Source organism: Podarcis bocagei (assembly GCF_964188305.1).
Source record: "Podarcis bocagei genome assembly, chromosome: 3".
Classification (NCBI taxonomy): domain Eukaryota; kingdom Metazoa; phylum Chordata; class Lepidosauria; order Squamata; family Lacertidae; genus Podarcis; species Podarcis bocagei.
Window position 1 is genome coordinate 42,238,233 of NC_138127.1, and position 22,227 is coordinate 42,260,459.

General features: G+C 42.6%; 1 protein-coding gene across 9 annotated transcripts in view; it reads right to left on the reverse strand.

Moving 5' to 3' along the window:
* The window catches only part of TRDN (triadin), a 176,982-nt gene that overhangs the window by 99,986 nt on the left and 54,769 nt on the right, over positions 1–22,227 (reverse strand). For 7 of the 9 annotated variants that reach the window (XM_081187676.1, XM_081187678.1, XM_081187680.1 and 4 more), the window contains 5 exons: positions 19,843–19,938; positions 16,528–16,632; positions 13,196–13,261; positions 9,032–9,211; positions 2,159–2,218 (listed from right to left, as the gene is read on the reverse strand). In XM_081187676.1, coding sequence (XP_081043802.1) covers positions 2,159–2,218; positions 9,032–9,211; positions 13,196–13,261; positions 16,528–16,632; positions 19,843–19,938 — 507 coding nt within the window. The remainder of the gene's footprint in view (positions 1–2,158; positions 2,219–9,031; positions 9,212–13,195; positions 13,262–16,527; positions 16,633–19,842; positions 19,939–22,227) is intronic. The other 2 variants (XM_081187679.1, XM_081187682.1) reach the window with 2 other exon arrangements.

The window sequence follows — 22,227 nt, forward strand, 5'->3', positions numbered from 1 at the left end:
CTGAATGTTTTACACAGGTAAGAGGAGAGTAGTCTTCTGAATACAAGTGAGTGAAAGTCTTTGTGTCATTTGGAAGTGTGGTGGTGGGAGGAAATCCTGTATGACAATGTCTTGCAGGTCAAAAAAAAGTTGTATAGCAAAATAAGATGTCTTAATACATCCCATGAGAAAATGCAAAAGCTAATTGATGCGTTTAGCATATTTTTAGAGTAATTTATCTGGGCTTGACTGTATTGTTGGGGTACAGTGGTGCCCCGCAAGGCGAAAAACTTGCTAGACGAAAGGGTTTTGCGGTTTTGCGTTGCTTCGCTAGACGAATTTCCCTATGGGCTTGCTTCGCAAGACGAAAACGTCTTGCGCTTTTTTTTTAAGCCGCTTGAAGAGGTGCAGTTGCGACGGGCCGTACTTCGCAAGACGAAAAACATCGCAAGACGAAAAGACTCGCGGAACGAATTCTTTTCGTCTTGAGAGGCACCACTGTATTTTGCATTTTCAGAATTCTGTTAATATATTGGTATCCTTTATTATATCTTATTTAGTTATCTATTTGCACTTTTATAAATTTGTTATATGCTACCTTATACTTTGGGGGGGATATAAAAGAACAAGACAGTGGAAAACAAAACACTAGGTTGTATCCTTCTGTATGTGCAACAGAACTTCCTCTCCAGCCCCCCCAACCCCCAAAATGGATACATAGGGTTAGGGGAGGAAAGGAAATGGAAGTCCTGTTGCATGTGTGCAAATCAGCTTGTGCAGTCTTGGATAAATCACTAGAAGGAATTTATTTATCTTCTTTAAGTTCAGTTTTTACACAGCATGAAGAACTGTGAAATGCCCATAGTACAAAAGCAATATATTTAGGAGGCATTAATTACTGTTAACTTGGTAAGAATAAGCTAGCAAAAATAAATGGAAGAATCTACCATAATGGTGGAAGTAGTAGTATCTGGGTCCTGATATGGTGGAACAAGTCGCTTGATTTTTGCCAAGATTTAGGAGCTTCACTGTAGACATCTGGCACTGACATTTTTGGCTTCAATCCTATGTGCCTGGGAGCCACCCCTATGAAACATAATGGGGCTTACTTCTGAGCAAGCATGCACAGGATTGTTCAGTTTGGCCAGCTTTCTGCGGAACAGACATTCAAAGGTGCAATTGAAATCAATGAGATAAGTAGCTGTGCTGCTCCTGGATCATGAATAGCAACTGTTTTACATCTAACTACTACATTTATTATATAGAGGATCTGAGTTGTTTTCAAGTTTCTTCCATAATTTTCTTGCAAAATTTTTCTTTGAACAGTTTCCTAGAACATACTCAGTGAAGGGGCATACCTTCTTTATAAGTAGTCATGGCTCAAACATCAGAATCTCATAAATGGGTGTTTTGTCTAAAGATTGTTTATGTTTCACATGGGCAAAAAGGCAGATTCTTTCTTCACCATTCATTCTGGTGGTAAGCTCATCACAGAATACAGTTCATTCATTGATACATACCCTATGCACATGTTCAAAGCTGATGCCTGATGGAACTGATACCCTCAGGTACCATAAGGCTTTAAGTTCACTGACAGCTCCAGCATGCAAAACCATCTTAACCAGCAACCATCACAAATTAACAGCAGTGAACACTGGAGTGACATATGATGAATATACTCATTGTGCTGGAGATCCCATTCTAAATTTTTAACAGATGTGTTTCATATGAACGTTTAACATCTGCATGTAACAAAAGGAGTAAGCATAAATGTGGTGGGCTTTCTCATTTTCTTTACACTTTTGAAGATGACATAAAGAACTTTAAACCAAACCCACTCTTAACTTTGCACATCTATCCCATCCTTTCTATGGCATAAATGCATGCAAAAGATATAAATTCCACGCCAATTGATGGTTAAGGCAAATGGTTTAATTCTTAGGTTTCCACTGGCGTCACCTTTTAAATCACCATTAATTTCAATGCATGCAATTATAGAAAAGAGTATTAGAAGCTTTAATAATATAGCCATTAGTTGATATGCTTTATTTAAACTCTCTTTGCACAGGCTTCATTTCCGCTTTTAACAAATGAAAAAAGCACACACATTCCAGGAGCACAACAAAGCAGAAGCTCTCCGCGAAACAGAGAGTGCAATGATAGAGTTCAGTTCAAGTACCTGTATACAAATCCCCGTGCGAAAACATGTCAATCATATAACGACAGAATGCATATTGATCTAGCAGAACAGAAAGGGGGGGGGGAGAGTAATAAGACACAGTTTACAGGTCTTTTTCAAATCAAGCACTAAAGAGAGAGCTTAGCACTAAAACAAAACCTTTGCCAGTTTTTCATCTCCTGCTCAAAGTAATCAATAACCAAACAGGTGGTGAAATTCATGTTTCTGTTCCTCTTTTTTTAAAAAAGTGAGCTGCCACAGGAAATGCCTTCTGGCTCTCTGCACAGTGATCCCCTGATAGCTCATTGCATCTAATCATGTAGCTGCCAGGACTAGATTTCAGAGGCAAACCTCAAATACAGGCAGATGTTCTTACACACTGGGGGTGCTACTAGTTTGGAAGACCCCACCACAGCCAGGCTATTAAGGCAGGGGACTTTTGGCCCAGGGAACAAATGCTGCTCACTATTTATCTGGCTCTAGAGGTTCTCACCAGGACCAGGTCACACTCCTTACTGCCCCTGCAGCACACCCTTCTCCAGTTCTCCTGCCTGGCTAGCACATGTCACTGAACTGTCACAATGCATCTTCTGTTTGCCTGGATGGAGAGATGTATGTATGGAACCTCTGGCTTTCTATGTGGCTAGGCAATAATCTATGGTACAGAGTCACATCTGTTGCCCCACCCACCAGTGGCATGTGGCCCTCTGAAGGTTGCCCAGTATGGAATGTGGCCCTTGGGCTGAGGAAGGCTACCTACCCATGCTCTAAGGGAAATAAAAACGGCCTATTTTGAAATATCCATGGGACGGGTTAAGGATCGTTCCTCAAACTTCTTACATTGTGATTTATGTTACTGTAAGCAAGTTTTTTTATTTCATTAACTAATGACTTGGGCTATGCAAACATATAATATTGTTCTCTCTCTCTCTCTCTCTCTAGTCAATGTAGAAAGCCAGACAGAGCCCTGTGCTGGCATTTGCTCACATTATAAACTGGACCATGACATTCTGTGGGCTGTGCCTCTCATGTTTTACATACAGCTTCATATACACAAATGCATGCTCCAATGCAGGACAATGTGTTAAGAATGTCACATTATTGTGTGTTACATGCCATCGTTGCCTGATACTCATACGCCGGGTTATTTTCACTGAGCTGAAGAAGAGACCTGGCCATTTCCAGTATATATTTTAAATAAGTAAATAAATATGCAGGCCAATGCAGAACATCAGGCACACCATCATTTTCATTCTACAAAACACACACACAGATTCATCAATGAGTATGCATGTATGAAAGAACGAATGAGAAGAACTTACTGATACAGCAGGGAGGTGGGATGGGAGTGGGAAAGGATGCAGTAATCTGAAAGTATTTGTTCAGAAAACTAGCCAGCCAGCCTGCCTGCCCTGAAGTCTTAGATGAATTTTGCCCTCGCATCAGTGGACCCAAGGCTTCATGTGCTACCATAACGCTCCTGTCAATGGTCTGATTCATTTATCTAGCAGTGATAGGTGACAGTTTGGGAATCAGTAATGACCATTTGACTGTCAGCAGGGTTTGCAACTGACCATTTCAGAATAGTTTCAGTTTCCTCCTCTGCTAGAGCTAGCAGCTTCCCCTTAGGCAGAATTTGTGATCCAGTTATATATTTTCTAAGCTAAGTTATGCAAGCCACTAAGAATTAAGCGTTCAGAGATGACAGAAAATTAACCGCATGATAAATTCATGTAACAGAAACGATATATTACTGATTCTAGCTCATTTTCATTTTTCATTCAATAAAACAATATGGGTTGGATGCAGATTTAGTTATGCCTGCATCCAGCCCTGTATTTTTTTAAAAATAAAAAATCTGCAGGTGCTACAAAATAAGTAAACAACTGTACTCAAGAGATGGAGAATTCTGGATGCTTAACTAAAGAATTTAGGTCAAGTTTATCTTTCTGAGCTATCACAGTTCCAGAAGGAATTTCCATTAAGTACTACTTCTGCACCAATCCCACAACATAGAATTGAGCTTCAGACAGCATAAGTAAAGCTTTGTGGATCACCTCCTGTGATACTAATCTGGAATAGCGATGTGTAAAACCACTGCCTTTAGTATCACTGATTTGTTTGAAGATGGGGGGGGGGACTCTGCATGTTCAAATAATAATAAATAAACAAACCAAAGAGAAGTTGCACACATTGTGGCAAAGGGCTGGTGCAGGCCTGTTCGTATTTTGCATGCACTAATGCATCTGCAACATTTATTTTATTTAAAATATTTACACTCTGCACTTCTGATTGCTCACATCATGACTGAGATATCCAGCTCCAATTTGCAGTACCTCCTCTTCTTCCACAGGATGTAAGGCAGTGTTTCCCAACCGGTGTTCCGCGGCACACAAGTGTGCCGTGAGACGTTGGCTGGTGTGCCGTGGGAGGGAGTCGGGCGAGTCGGGCGGTGAGAGGCGGCGGCGGCGAGGATCCGCGTCGAGCCGGGGGCGGCTCCGCGGTGGTGGTGCCGAGGTTTCTCTCTCCATTCTCCCCTCACACACACACAGGATCAGCTGACAGGACCCAGCCAATGGGGCGGCGGCGGGGCAGCGCGTGCAAAAGGGAGGAGCGCGAGACAGCGGACGACGAGGAGGCCGGCATGTCCGGGCAGCAGCAGCAACAACAGCAGCAGCAACTCCCAGCGACGGCTCCTCAAGCCCCGGGCAACCCTACTCCCTCACTGGCCTCGACCGCCCTCCTGCTCCACCCGCCGCCGCCTCCCCCGCCGCCGCCGGCCACCTCGGCCCCGCCGCCGCCCCCTCCTCCGCCCGCTATCACCGCCACCACCACAACAGCCGCCGCCGCCTCAGCTGCCGCCGTCCCTCAGTCCCTCGCTTTGCTGCCTCCTCACCCCCCACCCCCAAAGCTTGGAGGTTCCCTGGCAAGGGGGAGGGAAAAAATTGAAAACTTTCACTTTCGTGCGTCCCTCCCGGCGTGACGCTGCGCGCTGACGTCACGGGGCTGTAATGGTGGTGTGCCGCGAGATTTTTTTCATCAAACAAGTGTGCCTTTGCCCAAAAAAGGTTGGGAAACACTGATGTAAGGAATAGCAGTAAATCTTATACACTTTACAGTGGGTCCAGAATTGATACTATATCTGTATGTGGAATCTGTTTTGGAAAACTACCACAACATTTGCAATCAGTAAGGATTATTTTGCACTAGCAGTTTTCTGACACAGCAATAAAATGAATGAAAATTGTGAATCAGAAGCATGGGGTGATTTCTAATATTTAAGCACACAGTCTAAATGACATGAAAGTGACTGGGGGGGGGGAGTGGGAATCCCAATGTTTTGACAAACATTAAGTCTTAGATTGAAAATACATATACATGCCTGCTATGGAAGCCCCATTAAGTCCAATGGGACTTTCAAGTAACTGTGTGTAGGATTGCAGCACAAATGCATTTGCTCATTCCTTCTGAACACAGAAGGAATGCCAGAGGAGTCAACAGACACCCTCGTATTTAATTAATTTTATAAATAATAATAGATTTGTAGAGTTGGAAAGGACCCTGAGGTTCAGTCAAACCCCTTGAAATGCAGGAAATCTCAGCACGTGGTCCCTTATCCAACCATACTGGATCCACCTTAGCTTTACAAATATGCTAGAAGTTTTAAATAACACTTAACTGCAATAACCTCTAAGTGGCTTACAAGGATACAATACAAAAAAAAGTAAACCTCAGTTAAAACTACAAAAACAAACCAGTTAAAATCCCTGCTAGATTGTTGTTTTTTTAAGTAGTATTCTGTAGGCACCACAAATTCAGTAGGGAGAGATCCTGTTTGACCTCAGGTGGAAACAAGTTCCATAAAATTGAACCCATAATACTAAATGCATGGCTTCTGGTGGGTGAAGACTGTGGATCTGAGCCACAGCATTTTGCACTGGCTGGAGCCTCACACAGAGCACATTGCAATAATCTAGTCTTGAGGTTAACTGAGCCTTGGTGTCCTACACCTCTGAAGGCACATTAAGCCATGACAGAGAGCAGTAGGCTCAGATTATGGGAGTCGGAACTTAAGAGGTTAAGTTGTTCCCATGATGCCTCAGCATTCTGACGTCAGCTTTCGAAGCTGGGAGGAGTTTGGGAGGAGTTTGCTATTCTCACTCTGTGTTGTGAGGGGAAAGGAGCAGTTTTGTCATGGCTGCAAGCAGTCCTGGTTTTTCCGGAAATTTGTTGGAATAAACGACTGTAAATAGACAAACCTGTACTGTGTGTGTTTGTCTGGAAGCTAAGCCAAGCTACGTGACAGTTTTACACCGCTGTGTTAAACTCTGCTGAGGCGTGACTGAGAGCTGCGGAGCGGAAGTGTGCCGGGCGGCCATAATTCGCTAATTGAGGATCGCAAATCAATTAGCGGGGGGTCACGTCAGACCAATAAACTTCAAGACCTGTCATATTCATAGCCCCATCTAGCCATGACTCAAACCAGTACAAATTACAGGTACTCAAGCTCAGAGCCCACTAGCTTTTTTGGTATGAGCACTGGACTTGTGCCTCCACATTTCTATATGAAGTATCTAAGAAAAAGACAGGCTGGGGGTCGGATGGGCTATGGAGAGTCAATAAGATAGTGCAAAATATTTCAAATAAAGCAACATTTTGCAATGCTTTCCTCATGTGCCACAGCTAAAGATTCATGTTAAGCAAATGCATCTTGTGGATGTAAATATCCTTGATTCAATTAAATCCTAGGAAGAAATCTGCAACTGAAAAGCTAAGGGTTTTGGTCTAACAAATGCCCAAACCTGAAACCTGCTGGTATTTGTTTTGTGCTCTACACTACGGTAAACAGAACAATTTTTATAAGTGCTGTGCAAATTTTATTCTCATGTATACCTGTTATCTTTTCACAACTAGTCATGCTGATAAATTTCTAAGGAAAGGACAATTCAAGATTTCAGGAGCCTACACGCCATGCTTTGCCGTTATTTTTGAGCAATTATTTTTTAGTTCTTCAATGACATGGAAACTGCAACAGCTTACAAATCACAGAGGCCAGGATGCCTAGCTGCACATATAAAAGACGTTCACTAAAGACAGACGCTTGAGAAGGACACAAAAAGCACAGACAGAAGCCTAGTGGGGAATTTTCAATGCTTTGAAACATATATTAATCCAATATATTAATAGCACCTCATTCTTTGAGTGTGAATCCTTATGCAGCCAAAACAGTAATATCCATGCATCAGAGGAAGGATTGAAAATTTGAGATCCTAAAGTCTGCAGAAGCACAAAATATATTTAGGAATAAACTAAGTAGCCGCACCGAAAACTGCTTAATGAGGATTGAACTTTCTCAGTGGGATGACACCCAAACTGGTGGGAAGAGGGAATGGAATGGAGAATCTTGAAAGGGCATGGCTGGCCGGCTGGCATCCTGAACAGGAGTTAAGGAATGGAATGGGTGGTCTGGCTGGAACTGGCCAGTGAAGTTGCATGTGGCTGCAGCTGGCAGGAGAGGCTAACCTGAGAGAGAAGTCACCGTGTACAGAAGAGCAAGGCAGAAAATGGAAGCTGTAGGGAAGCTAGTGTACTGCATCCGGCAACCATTCAAAAAACAAAACATTCTGTACAAGAGGGGAGAATGGCTAGAGCAGGGACCCTTGTCTTTGATGCTGATTTTAGCATTTTAGCCCTCTTAAACTCAGGGAATGCCCACTCACCAGAGACACATTTTTAAACTTGTTTCATATTAGACCAAAAGTAAAGGAGGCTGGCTTCCTAATTGGTGGTGTCGCAAAGGGACCTAGAACAGCCATGTTCTGTTCCCCTTTCGTTCTGGTTTATGAGGGAGGCCCTCTCTCTGCTGAAAGGTTTCTAATTCCTCCAACTCTCCTGATTACTGTACGGTCTCTCTCTAGCACCTACACAGCAACATGAGAAGAGCCTTGCTGGTTCAGGCCAATGGCCCATCTAGTTTAGCATAACACACCGGACACCCATGGGGAAATATGCAAGCAGAATCCTTGAGTGAAACAGAACTCTCCCCATTTGAGCTTCCCACTGTCTGGCATTCCGAGGCACATACTGCCTCTAACAGCAGAGCTAGAACATAGCCACTGGGACTAGCAGTCACTGATAGCCCCATGCCCCATGAATTTGCCTAATCCTCTTTTAAAGCCATCCTAGTTAGTGGAGATCACTACCTCTTGTGAGAGCAAATTTCATAGTTCAACTCTATTTTATCCCGTCCTGAATCTTCCAATATTCAGCTTCCTTGGATGTCCCTGACTTCTAGTATTAGGAGATAGAGAAAAACTTCTTACCCAACTTTCTCTACATCAGTTTTGTTGACCTTTGTCATGTCCCCACTTATTCGCCTTTTCTCTAAACTAAAAAGCTCCAAATGCCATAACCTTTCCTCATAGGGGAGTCAAGGAGATGTCGGCCACTCATGCTGGCGAAACAATTCAGGAGGGGCAAGGAGACCCATAGATCTTAAGAGAGTGGAATATTATATAGATGGACTGATGACATAGCTCCTTCTTTCAGCTAAGACTAAAGCCTTTCACCTCTTTGGTCTTATATTGGGAAACCCTTAGGAATGGAAGATGTGTTCCTTAAAGAAACATGTGGATTACAGAAAGAATCATTGGTCAGAGGAGCAACACATTAGCCTTCCCAGGCATTTTGGTTTCATTTTCATGTGATGTGCTAGAATCCAATGCATTCTTAACATTATTTTCATTCTCAGGGGTAACTCTCTCTCTTTTTAGGAGTACATGTATGTATATGGACTACTTTTAATTCACTGTCTGGATTTCTTTACCCATGCACTTCAGAGGTCCTCTGCTGCTGTCTGCTAGCATTGTTTACCTTTCTTCTCAGACTTTTCTGTAACCACCAGTGCTGTCTCTTCCTTTGCTTTGGCTTTGGCAGGCGCAACTACCTCTGCTTTGGTTTCCTTATGCTTCACTTTTTCGGGTGCCTTGGGTTCTGGTTTTCTTTCCTTCACATCCTTCTTAGCCTTGTCTTCAACCTTTATGCTCTTCTTGTCTGTAGATTATATATATATATATATATGTAAAAAGTCAATATAATTTTTTGTACCTGCAGGAAATGTATTTTTAGTAGCTCTTACTGTCCATGCTGCTTTATAGTTTAGTGTTGATTTTATGAATTGCATGTTGTCATTTGTATTAAAAGAAAAGAAAAATAGTCTCCAAAGAATTTTAATTATTCTCAACAAACTCCTGGACATATTGAAGAATAAGGAAAGGAAATATCTTTCGGAGCAACTTCCCCTCCTTTTTTCTTTTTCAGGTTCCACCTATTCTGTTACTGAATTATTATTTTTTAGACACCCCCCCCCAGTTGCTATAAAGACAAGCATATTAACTTACTTTTGAAAGGGAAAAAGTAATCAACACATACTGGGAGACCCATGTCTATAGATATATTGATTTCTTGTTTGTTTTTTGAAAGCTAATTCTATCTAAACTTCATCAGGGATTTTGGTGCACGCAGACATGTACAGTACACTTATAAAACTGACAATGAATCATTTCACAATTAGTTTCCTTTTAAATGCAAAAGTGATGTCTTATCATTTTTCAAAACTGCTGTTAAAATTAAGCTATATTTTATAGGAATCAGATTTAAATGACTGTGGCATAACTTTTGCAATAACAATAGCTTTTTAAAAATCCTATTTCCACTAGCAATTCCAGGAGCATTACACAGGACATATTTATTTTTCTTATGGGGTTTCAACTACATTATTATCATGTTCAGCTTTTCACGTTGCATTATATTCAACAGTAGCTCAGCGCACATGGCAAATGCAAATTAGTGCTGTGCTGAAACCTTTCCTCCAATTTCTCAAAACCCTTTTTCCTGTGCAAAAGGAGTTTCCATTTTTCCTGCCTCTTTCTTAGGGCAGTTTACAATTTGGGGGCATGTGGGGTTGAGCTCACCTTATCATTGTAAGGCGGCTGTGGGTGGTGTGTGTTTTTCCTCCTGGTCTGAAGAAACCACATAGGGAAAAATTCTTCTTTGAGCTTTAGTCAAAGCATAGGAAGCTGGGGAGATGGCTTCTGAGTGCCTGAGATAAGTGTACTTGCTGATTTCATATTTTTAAAAAATAAATATTTCTGCACTGATTTCTTTAAAAGTAAAGAAGACTGCAATTTTTAAAAAATATCAGACACACAGCTGGCACCCTATCCACCTTCCTTTGCATAATGGAAAGCACAGGATTATCAAGAAATGGGGGCACTCAGGAAGGCTGAACAGTGCAGACCGCCAGAGATGATTTGTAGAACTGGAGAAAGGGCACTAAAAACCAACAACTTTTGGCCACTCTGCAACTAAGGTAAGTGAAAACACACACAAATCCCACCCATGAGAATTCATCTGAAATTTTCCTGTCCCCTTTAATAAATTTTGATTGCATTTTCCCTCTGTGAATTGCTGGACAATGGTCAAAAAATAGTGGGGAGATGTTTTCAGCATAGCACCAGTGCAAATTACAGGTGACGTGGAGTTTTATTGCATGAGCAAAGGTAAGTTGTTTTCTCATACACTTCATCAGAAGCGGAACATACATTTAAATTCCATTTAACACCAAGGTCTCTAAGAAGATAGCTTGGACCCCACCATTATCTGAAAAGGTCAAGGAAATGTAGGCTAGAGAGCAAGAGAGAACGAACAGAAAAGACTCTGGAAAATAAATGCTATGATTTGGCTGAAGAGTTTCTCAGAGCTAGGTCAAATAAGCTCACCGACTCCACCGTTTCTTCCTATCCTCTAAGGCTCTGGAGTTTTCTGGGCTTCGCCAATAGTCACCAAAAGCCTTAAAAATCTCCCTTTGAGATATTTGCTTATCCCTCTTTGAGAAGCATTTTGCACCCAAAACTTGAACAAAATGTAATAAAACGTAAAACCATGTCATACAGTGCAGGAGACATCATGAGTCGATAATATTCTATTTTTCAAATATTCTCAAATTGGTGACCCATTTATGAATCAAGCTGAGGGCAATTCACCCATCACTAGAGGATGGTGGAGTTTTGAAGGAGGCTAGGTATCACCATATCTAATTAACTTAGGATGTTGGAGCCTTTGCCTCTATCCTAAAACCTGTGTGTGGAAATGGTGGTCAAGGGTGCATAGCTGTCAACTTTTCCCTTTTCTTGCAAGGAATCCTATTTGGAATAAGGGAATTTCCCTTAAAAAAGGGGAAACGTTGACAGCTATGCAAGGGTGTGAGGGCGAATAACCTAGAGCTGAATTTAGAGAAAGGAGAAGTAATGCCAGTGGAGAATGCATAGGCCTTGGAGGGAGTTAGCATGCATGTTCTGGATGAAATGGAAGTATCACCACCAGAACTTATTTTGAATCTAGGTGTTCTCTTGGGTCAATCTCTACTCCTGGAAAAGCTGGTTGCTCTGATGCCCAGCGGTAAGTTTTGCAGGGCCTTCTTGGAAAGGGGTACTTTGTTGCATGCTTTTGCAACCTCCAGGACTGATTCTCCAGAACATAATTCTAGACACATCTACTCAGACTAAGTCTCACTGTTCAGTTGGAACAATTCCCAGGTAGAGATGGACAGTTTCTCTCTCACCCATCTTAAGTTCCCTTAAATTTACACAAAGGTTTGTGCTCCCCGCTACAAAAACACACCTGTGAAAAGTCTCAAGTAAATTCATCAGAATGGACAACCATCAGCATTTAGGTGCATAATTTTCCTAATTTTATATGCAATATTCACTCACATGAGCATTTTGATGTGCATTTTCTTTTAATATATCCATTTTTCTACAAGAGAACTAGATTGCAAGCACAAGTTTTGAAGGACAGCTGTGTTTCAGTTTGTGTATTGTTTTGGGAAGTGCAAACTAGGTAGATTCTCGTTAAAATGTGAACTCCCCCACCCTTACTCCCAGGAAATTACGAAAAGGGGCTGCAAACTTAAATAAATAATTTTATCCTATTTGTAAGGGGGGGTTGTCCATCACAAACTTTACCAATCATACATATAAAGGCTGGAAGAAAATTAGATTGATGAGAAAAACCTAAAGCTTTTCTTCTTTCAAAGTAAATTTAAAAATAGAACAGAAAAATGAAGAATAGAAATCGTCCTCCTCCTCCTCACAGCCCACTACCCTAGAATGTGTGTGGTAATTTTGAGATAGAAGCATCTTATCCAGGCATCTTTCCTCGCCTTGCTGTAGAAAGAAGTGAAACTGTCAGTGACAGAAACACACATAATCTGCTGGAATGAAAAAGTTTGTGCAGTAAATAAAAGAGGGAAAATGAACGCCTATTTTTAGATGCTATGAAAGTCACAAACAAAGAGATGGTAAACAACCCCAAAAACATCCTGATCCTCACAAAATAGATAACTGATACACAGGTAGAAAAGCTTTGTTAGAAACACGTCCATGGAACCAATTTTGGAGGGGTAAGGTAAGGGAAAGGACAACCACCACCTCTTATACAATACCCACAGGATATTACCAGAAAACTCTGGATATTCCCTGTGTTTCCTAAGAAGAAGCACTTCATGAAATGGATATGCTATGTATTAGTACTGGGTGTGTGGGTGGCTAATGGTGAGCTATGGACAAATGTTATGCAGCTGCTCTAAAATGAACACAAGCCCAGGGAAGGTTATTGCAAAACAAATTTGTTACGCTTTAAGGTGCCCCCAGGACATTTGATCATAATAGAGAAATGTGAGTAATGAAGGGATTAATAGTTCTTCATCAAAGCACAACACTAAGTACACCAAACCAAAAGTGTTAAATTCATGATGGGCAGAAAATACAAAATGGCAGCCACTGGTGAACAAAATGACAACTACTGGGAAGTTGCACATGAATTGGAAGCTGCTCATGAATTGGGCACCACGGACCAAGCCTCCTTGCCTTCCATTCTGCCACAGTTAATGACACCCAAAATTTGCTGCCTGGCGTAGGCTGTTTTCACTGTGCCTCATGGTAGAGCCACTTCTCCATGAAATATAATGAGCATTACCTTTTGGGGGAAGCGGTGCTTTCTTTTTAGGCTTTTCTTCCTTTGCAGGTTTCTCTTTGGGGGGTTCTAAAAAGGAACAGACACGATACAGCACTTATACAAAAAATAGCAGCTGAAATCCATTTGTTTCAGTGGGTCTACTCTAATTTAATTGGGTACAATACTATTTACATTTTACATATCACCTATGATAATCCACATGTGTAGTTTGGTCTATGTTATACACTCTATGCAATGGCAAACAGCCAGGGATGCATTCACATACTTTTAAAAACAAACAAACAAACCAAATCCCACCAATCAGCTGTTCAGGAGGGCATTGGGGGTGTGGATTCCGTGATTGCAATCTAACCTGAAATCTCTCCAAGGAGAGAGATTTCAGAATTTAAGCTAAGTATATAGGCTCAGCTACAGCTCATCTTTACACCTCTGTTTGACTGCAGTCATACATTTGAACTTCTTTTCAGCAGAGAGGGCTATTTGAAACAACCAGAAATTAAAGCTCAACACAACATAAATATGGATTATCACATATGCCTGTGCCACACAGACACTGATAATGAGAACTGGAAATCCTTTTAAACCCTGGTTTATCCATTGAAGTTATTTCAGACAATAGCTGTTTTGTCAATCGATAATCTCATTCCCTGCAGGGTATGAACTTTAACCCCAACTGGCCACTGCAAATACTGAAACATGATTATGCTGGAAGGAAAGTTTAAATTCGATAAGCTAAAATGAAAAATGACCGTAAGTGCTCCTGCAAATACCACATGTCCACTTGCCTTAAGCAAGTCATTTCCTTTTCAGGCAAATACAATGTAATTAGTTTTTCTTTAATTATCATCCATCAACCTTGGAAGTAGAGCACGAGTGGATTCTGTGCCTGGGAGAACACTTTGTTTTCATGACAATTTCATGGAATAGTCATATAACGGATACCCCATGATTGTGGAATCAGTTAACATAACATTAGACAAGTTACCCCACCTGAATCTTAGAACAGGTATAATAATAATAAATCATTTCCCTTCCCATGAATCTTGAAAATACTCATGGGAATAACTTCATCATCATTTCCATTTTCCAGGTGGAGATCTGAAGCTGAGGAATCAGCTCAGTTCATTCTCTGTCATAGTTCCCATTCATTCCAATGAATGGCACTTGTCCAGGAAGCACTCTTGGTGCATCGGGCCTTTGGTCAATAAGATACAATTCTAGCTACCGGTATATGCAGATAAAAGTGCTTTTACTTTTCTGAGCCAATGTGAGGTATGCCTGTGAAGCCATGCACCTAAAAATGATTGACAGTGTGCACATGCATTGAAAACTTGTAATTTGTTACTCGAGTCCCTAAAGAATAAGGCAGTTAACATTTTACATAACACTTATCTATAAACAATCCAGCAATCACTAAATTAATTAGCATATCCCCCCTCCCCATCTACTGCCACTGTTGCAACCAGGCTGGCTCATTACAGTATCTTATTTAATTAAAACCAGCGTTTCATATATATGTTTTCACCTCACTGGCCTTCCCATAATTTTGAAAGCTTGAAACTAATCAGATAGAGTTTTAGGCTTTGCACATATGAATTTTTAAATGTGAAAACAACTGCAAAAAAGTCTGTACTCCTTTGCAGCTAAATGTGTTAGCTTCCTACGAAAAGCAGCATTGTGGCTCGATCCCCATATGGAATAGGGAGCCACCCGAGAAGGTTCGCCACCATCAACAGTCATTCATACAAATGAGATTTACAGCTACAGCAAATCCTGTTCCCAGCTGATAGGAGAAGTGTCCCTGTTCAGCAGCCTCGTAGCACACTTTGGAGCATGGATAGGCAAACTAAGGCCTGGATCCTGGGGCTGGATCCGGCCCAATCACCTTCTAAATCCAGCCTGTGGACGGTCCGGGAATCAGCGTGTTTTTACATGAGTAGAATGTGTCCTCTTATTTAAAATGCATCTCTTGGTTATGTGTGGGGCATAGGAATTCGTTCATTCTACCCCCCCCCCCCGAACAAATCCTTGTTCAGCCAAGAAGTTCACGGGGCGACCTTGGGCCAGTCTCTATCTCTCGGTCTAACCTACCTCACCGGATAGTTGTGAGGATAAAATTGGGAAGGGGAAGAAGCATGCATGCCATGTTGAGTTCCTTCGAGGAAAGGTAAGATGTAAATGTAAAAATAAATATAGTTCCGTTGACTTTTGTTCGTGGAATGGGAAGAGGCACCAACTTATGCTTTTCCCCAGGCAGCAAAATGTCTTGAGTTTTGCCCTGGCTAGAGTGTCACACAATGGCATTGTTTCACTCCTCCCCAATCTCCCAATAGTGTGAAATTCCAGGGATCCCAGGCACTTACGCAAGGTCTGGTTTCCTCAGAATGAGGGACAGCAAAGACTGTGGTGTCTTCAGAAATGTGTTTTTTTTACACAGATATACAACCTGAGCCTACTATGGAGGGGCTCGCAGCATTAACACCCCAAGAAGGTCTTGCTTCCCCCATAGTCATAGCTTTGGATTCCAGCAGAAACCAGGCATGGCTCTCACTCTCTGTCTTCTGCCTGAAGCCTATTTCTAGTTTTTAGCTCACACACATGCCTTTTTCCTTCTCACCAACAGCCAGGTGCCCTCTGGCACAAAGCCACTTCTGTTGCTACCCTAATGAGCCATACGTAGGGGACTACTACCCCTATGTATGGCCTGGTTGTTCCAACAATTGAATCTTTGCTGGATCCAGGAATTACAGTGGTACCTCACAAGACGAATGCCTCGCAAGACGAAAAATGCGCAAGATGAAAGAGTTTTCCGTTTTTTGAGTCATTCCGCAAGACGAATTTCCCTATGGGCTTGCTTTGCAAGACAAAACGTCTTGCGAGCTCTTGCGAGTTTGTTTCCTTCTTCTTAAAGCCGCTAAGTCGCTGAGCCGTTAATAGCCGCTAAGCCGTTAATAGCCGCTAAGCTGCTAAGCCGCTAATAGCCGTGCTTCGCAAGACGAAAAAAACTGCAAGACGAAGAAACTCACGGAACGGATTAATTTCGTCTTGCGAGGCACCACTGTAGGTGCGTCTCAGGCAGACATACAGCCTAACTCTCTGACCCTCCAAACTCACAACAGTATTTCTCTTCCCAGGGGACAACATGATAGGTTTGCCTACCATTTCAAGAGACAGGCCATTTAGTGGATCATAACTGCCCCCCCTCTGCCCCCTGGCAAATGTAGAGCTCCCTCTCAAAGTAGGGCATCATCTCTCCATATCCCTGGTGGTTTATTATATGAGTCAGAACTCTTGAGTTGCTCTTTATAGAATTCATGAAAAGCAGCGATTACCTTTGGCTTTCCCCACTTTTTCAGGTCGTTCAGGTTTGCCGCTCCTGTCAGGCTTTTCTTTCTTTTCGGGCTTTTCATGTCTTTCGGGCTTTTCTTTGTGTATCACTACAAAAGGACAAGCATATTTACGTACAAGATATAAAAATGGCATCTTGGTCAAATGGCACCATAGCACAATGGGGCTTTCAGACTAAGCTGAGGACAGATAGCATCCCACCCCCCGGAACTGCTGCCTTTTACCTTCCCTTTATTTCAATGAAACTCTGGCATGCTTGCTGAGGGAATCCCATTTAAATGAATGGCTACGGCATAGCAGCAAAGCATAGGGGAATTTGTTCCTATCTCCTGTCTATTACTGGTTGACCTGCTGTTTGTTTATTTGTTTAATATGGGAAAAGCTAATTATCATTGCCATTTTTTCACAGCGCACTGGCTTCCAGTATCTATTTTCCTGACAAAATTAACTACTGACAGCTAGTTTTAATTTTTAAAGTATATCCACACACACACACACACACACACACACACACACACACATTGCTAAGCTACTAAAACACACACATATAAACCCCATAATATAAAACTGGCAGGTGTGGGTGCTAAGAGTGCCAAGAAAAACTGGCTGAGGGCCAAAACAGATGTAACGTCATGGTCTTGAGGAATACACACACACACACACACACACACACACACACACACACACACACCACTATTTAAGCACAGGAGGAAAGCTCCCATGAGTGCCAACATAAACGTCCCTCCCAGGCTTATCAGGAGAGAGTGCTGCGCTCAGGTTCTGCATATGGCTCCCTATAGGCATCAGGTTGACCTCTGTGAGAAGAGGATGCTGGACTAAATGGGCCTTTGGCTCTTCTTGTGTCCCTATGTCCGTCAGGGGAGGCATTTTCATCAGGACCATATTGTGGGTGGAAGATTACCCCGCTTCCCCATGTCCCATGTTCATGGCCCTCCAACCCACCACCACAGTTGTTGTCTTGAAATAAAAAAACACATTCAATGCATTTGCCCATTTAGTATCATGTCTATTTTGGCCTCGAACCTCTTGCATAAGAATGTCATTTGAGCTTTTGCTACTATGCAGTAACAATAACAAATCATCTCTAAAAATGGCGGAAATGTCCTAAACCTGGGTCCAGTGCTTTCAGGGAAAATGGGCATTTATGTATTTCCCAGTCTGGCTACCTTTAGCAAGTAAAGATCTAGTCCAAATGACCAGTCAGGGAAGATTTTATAAGCTTGAAAAGAATCATAGACTTGTAGTGTTGGAAAAGACCATGAGGGTCGTCTAGTCCAACTCCCAGCAATGCAGGAATCTTTTCCCCAATGTGGGGCTCAAACCCACAACCCTGAGATCGAGAGTCTCACACTCTACCCCAAGAGTTGTTCCCATTTTCATTTTCAATTGTCTAAGCAGGAAAGCAAAAAGGGTTTGTTGGCCAGCAACTTTTGTGAATTAGAATGGGGCTGACCACACTGACATCACTAGGATTTAGGTATCAAGGTCTGCAGCCGATAATTGCAAGAGATGGAGCTTTAGGTAAAAATCTATATTTTGCTTATTTATATATCCCTCCCTACTCACTCTTTCAGAATAAGAGGTTTATTTCGCCTGCTTGCTGTGGAGTGCTGGAAGCCTAGGGTAGATGCTTGAAAAGCAAGTGGAATGAGGGCGGGGGAGGGGGAGCGGCACAGTAGTAGACATAGTCTCAAATGACTTAAATCAATTTCAGTCAGATCCTGATTCAGGGAAGCAGTTCAAAATGCCAATAAGTGTTTTCATTAATGAATGATCCTGTACACTGTGCCATTATGGTGGTGAAAAATAGCATGCCATTTTCAATGAAAACTATTATCAGTGAGTGGCTTTGCTGGGGTCTAGGACTTTAAGAGAATAGCAAGTTGATACAAAACTGCTTTGTCCAACTATACCACATTAAAAAAGGCTAGCTCGGGGGGTGTTATTTTCACATCAAAGCAAAAGCAAGAGAGGAGGGCCGACTCCGTCTCTGGCCTTGATTAACAGTATGATTGTTGCAGAGCATGCAGGAATGTGAGCGCTTGTTCAAACCAAGCAAATGACGGATGTTTGTGGAGGCAGCTAATTACCCTCCAATTTTATTCTGGTTATTGTTTTTACACCCGCTTCTTAAGCACTTCACTTGACTGGAAATTAAAACCAGATATTGCTTCCTCTCTGCTGAGTCAAATGAAAGTACACAATAATGTGGCTTTCACAGAGGAATCTCATTGGTGCCACTGGCACAGTGAAGAACTGCACTCTCTGGCACATCGGCCGAGAAAGACTAAAACACTTTCTCATTGGCCTTAATTACAAGACATGATAAACCAGACCAGGCCATGCCAGAGGGGCACACACATGTGGGTGCCCAGAAGGGAGCTCACACCTCCTTTCTCCAGTCTTTTTTTAACCCTGTGGCATGTTGAGCTAGGCCAAGGCTAGGTCTAGTGTGTTGTCCAAACCTAGGCTCATGCTTAAGCTTGCTAACCACAAGCACAGATTCGGTTGACATGCTGAGCTCTTTCCTTGCTAACCACAAGTTGTAGTCAGGAATGAATTTTGGGTGCAGTATGTGATTAGCAAGGAGAGAGTGTAACCACATGCTTAGATTCAGATAACACGCTAAAGTGAACTTTAGCTTAGCTCAACACGGGAGTAATAAATACCAGGAAGGAGCAAAGCCAGTGGCGGACCTTCATGCTCCAGAACTGGGGGGCAGATAGCAGGCAGAGGCGGGGCTGGCGGGTGTCCTGGGGGTGTGGCACACAACCTGCGGGGGCATGGCGCCCAGTGTGGGTGGGGGGGCAGCCACGATGGCACCCCACCGGGATTGTGCTGCCGGGGGCGGTGCACCCCCCCCCCCGCACTCCTCTTCCTCTGCCAGTGAGCAAAGCAACTGTGAGCACTTCTCCAAGAGCCTGCACATTCGCAGAAAGTCATAGTTTGGCTTATCGTGTTGTGTGAACCAGCTCACTGTGTTGGAATTTGGGTCATATCAGTCTTTTATTTATAGCAGCTGTGTTCCTGTGGTTAAGGTCATCACATTATCATCATTGGTGCCCACAGGGCAAGACTCTGGCTCAGGCATCCAGGGCCCCACTCAGCAAAATGAACAGGAGGACCACCAAGCACAGCAAGACTGGCTTACCACATTTTGAAGCCACACCCATTGCCATCTGAAGAGGGACCATTTTGCTCACTCACAATACTTTCTCCTGTGCAGAAGTACAGGGGCATGTATGCACTGCAGCTATGTCCCTCAACTAACCACTTACCTTTAGAGATCTCTCTTTTTTCAGGTTTTTCTACTTTCTCTGGCTTTTCAGGTTTCTTAGCTTTCTCTGGCTTCTCAGGTCTCTCTTTGGGAATTGCTAGAAATAATAGAATTTGCAGCCAGATGAAACAATTGCCCCTCTCCTTTCCATGCATGCTGTTATGCTGTTCCAGGGTTTCTCCTAACTCTCAACCAAGCCAATTTCAAGGGTGATGGGCGTAAGAAGAAGGGGGGAGCATTATTGTACAAGTGTAAATCTGTGTGCAGAGCTTCTACTGATAGGAATGGTGAGGTGAATTCCACCTTATGATGCCACCATGTGCCTCCTCAGCCAATTGGTGTTGGGAGGAGCTGAAGAGTTCTCTAGTTGGTGCCTGAACACTGACAGTCGTTTGGCTGGCTGAGGAGAATGTGATTGCCATCTTGAGGTGCATGTTGTGGGACAGCTGGGCAACCCACAACCTGGCCCAAAGAAAGGTCTGTGAGGGCCACAGGAAGTAGGTTGCCCTTGTGTGTTTTATAAATCTAACCTATTCTGCATTGGTGGTAGTGGTTGTCATTAGAAATTAGTTTAGCTTCAAGATGGTGAATTAGCAACAATGCTTCTTTAGTAAGTGTATCTCTTCAGGGAAATCTGCATTTTGAAACACTGCTAGCTCATGGCCTGCCACACAGAATTAACACCCACAGACAGCTGCCAGCTTACACTGGTATTGCTGCTGTTCCCCGTTTCTGCATTAAAGACATTTAAAAATCCTTAGAAACTACATGGAAAAATGCTCCCTCAGTAGGGGAAAGCAAGACTTTCCTGATAAAAATAACTTTCCCTGAACTTAAGCAATATTCCTTATCACAAGAGAATGACTGGTGAGGGATGAGTCACATGAATTTGGGATTTTAGGCAGCCTTTTCTTCCTTCTTGCAAAAGCTTCTGGCAGACTGCAGAGGACAGTTGTTGCATTATTCTCACCCTGCCCTGAGAATAAACTCCCAGATCCTAGATTTAGTTCCTCAGAGAATAATAACACACCATCAATTTATAATGAGACAATAAGAACGTGCATGGAGTTTCCAGAAAGAAAACAATGGAGGGGGCACTGTAATGGCAACAAAGGAAGAAAGGTCCTTAAATAAAAAAGGATGATTCTTTTTTTAAGAAGCTTTCTTCCTTTGCCTGCAGGAGCTTCCAAAACTCACCCCATCACAATCCATCATTTACATCCTCTGACGTATCTCCAAGCCATTACCTAAGAGCATTTATACCACCACTAACCCAGCATGACACACTCTACTCCATGGGCTTTCTCCTAGTTCCATCCTTCAAGCCTGAATACAACCACCATAGCACTCCTTTGCCCACTCCAAGCGCTCCTTAACAACTGCCTGTTCTGGGCTCTGAAGTGCCACTTTAACATCCTAATTTTTGTTACTTGTGGCTTCAGGGACATTGAATCTAGTGAGTGGTAGTGGGTGAAAGGTGGAGAACCACTGACTTTCTTTATTTTGAAAGTCATGCTGAAGCCCCGGCGTGCTTCCATAGCCTTGCCCCAGAGAATATTCCATATCACCAATCCAAGCGATGTCAAAATGTTTAATCATCCCTAGAATTTGAAGTCTCCTATTTTGGCAGCACCTGCCATTCTCAGATAAGTGCATAGCCTTCAGACACAGCTCTTTCTGCGTCCTTATGAGGAAGTGGTGGTCACTGTTGTCCTACAATCCAAGATTAGCATATTGTGCTGTGAGGATGCTGCCAAGGCTAACCAGGCAGGCATGGCAAACTAATTAGAACAATCCCTTATCCTATATTTGGTGGCAGGAAAAGAGATTTGCTCATCATGCCAATACATTCTGCACTTATCCACATCCCCCTCTGTTTACCCAGCTAATTGGTTGCACTAAGGAGACCTCGATGCTGCGTAATTCTTTTTGAAACATTTTTAACGGCAAATTGTGTAAATGTTACTGGTCAGTATAAGTGCAAAATGAATGCTTTTGGAATTGGTCCTCTGCGTCACAGTAAATGTTTCCGTTTTGGTTTGCACCATGGTTGATTTTAAGCCAGCCTGATATTTGTTTATTTATATTTGCCCATGGCAAGTTTTTAGTTCCAGCCTCCAAAAGACTGCTCAGCAACACAGCGAAAGGTCACTCTGTGTTCTCACTGCAGCTGCTTCTGTCTTCACAGGAGAGTGAAAGAGGCAAGATATTTTGGAGTGCTCTCCAATGCCTTATGAACACAAGTGTCTGCAATGAAGATTAGCACCTATGAATTTTGCCTCATATATCTGGTTCTACAGGGGCTAGAGACTTGCTTTTCGAGCATAAAAATTAAAGCACAGATTCCTGGCCAGCCAATGAAGCTAACAGGCACTTAGTGCTGGGT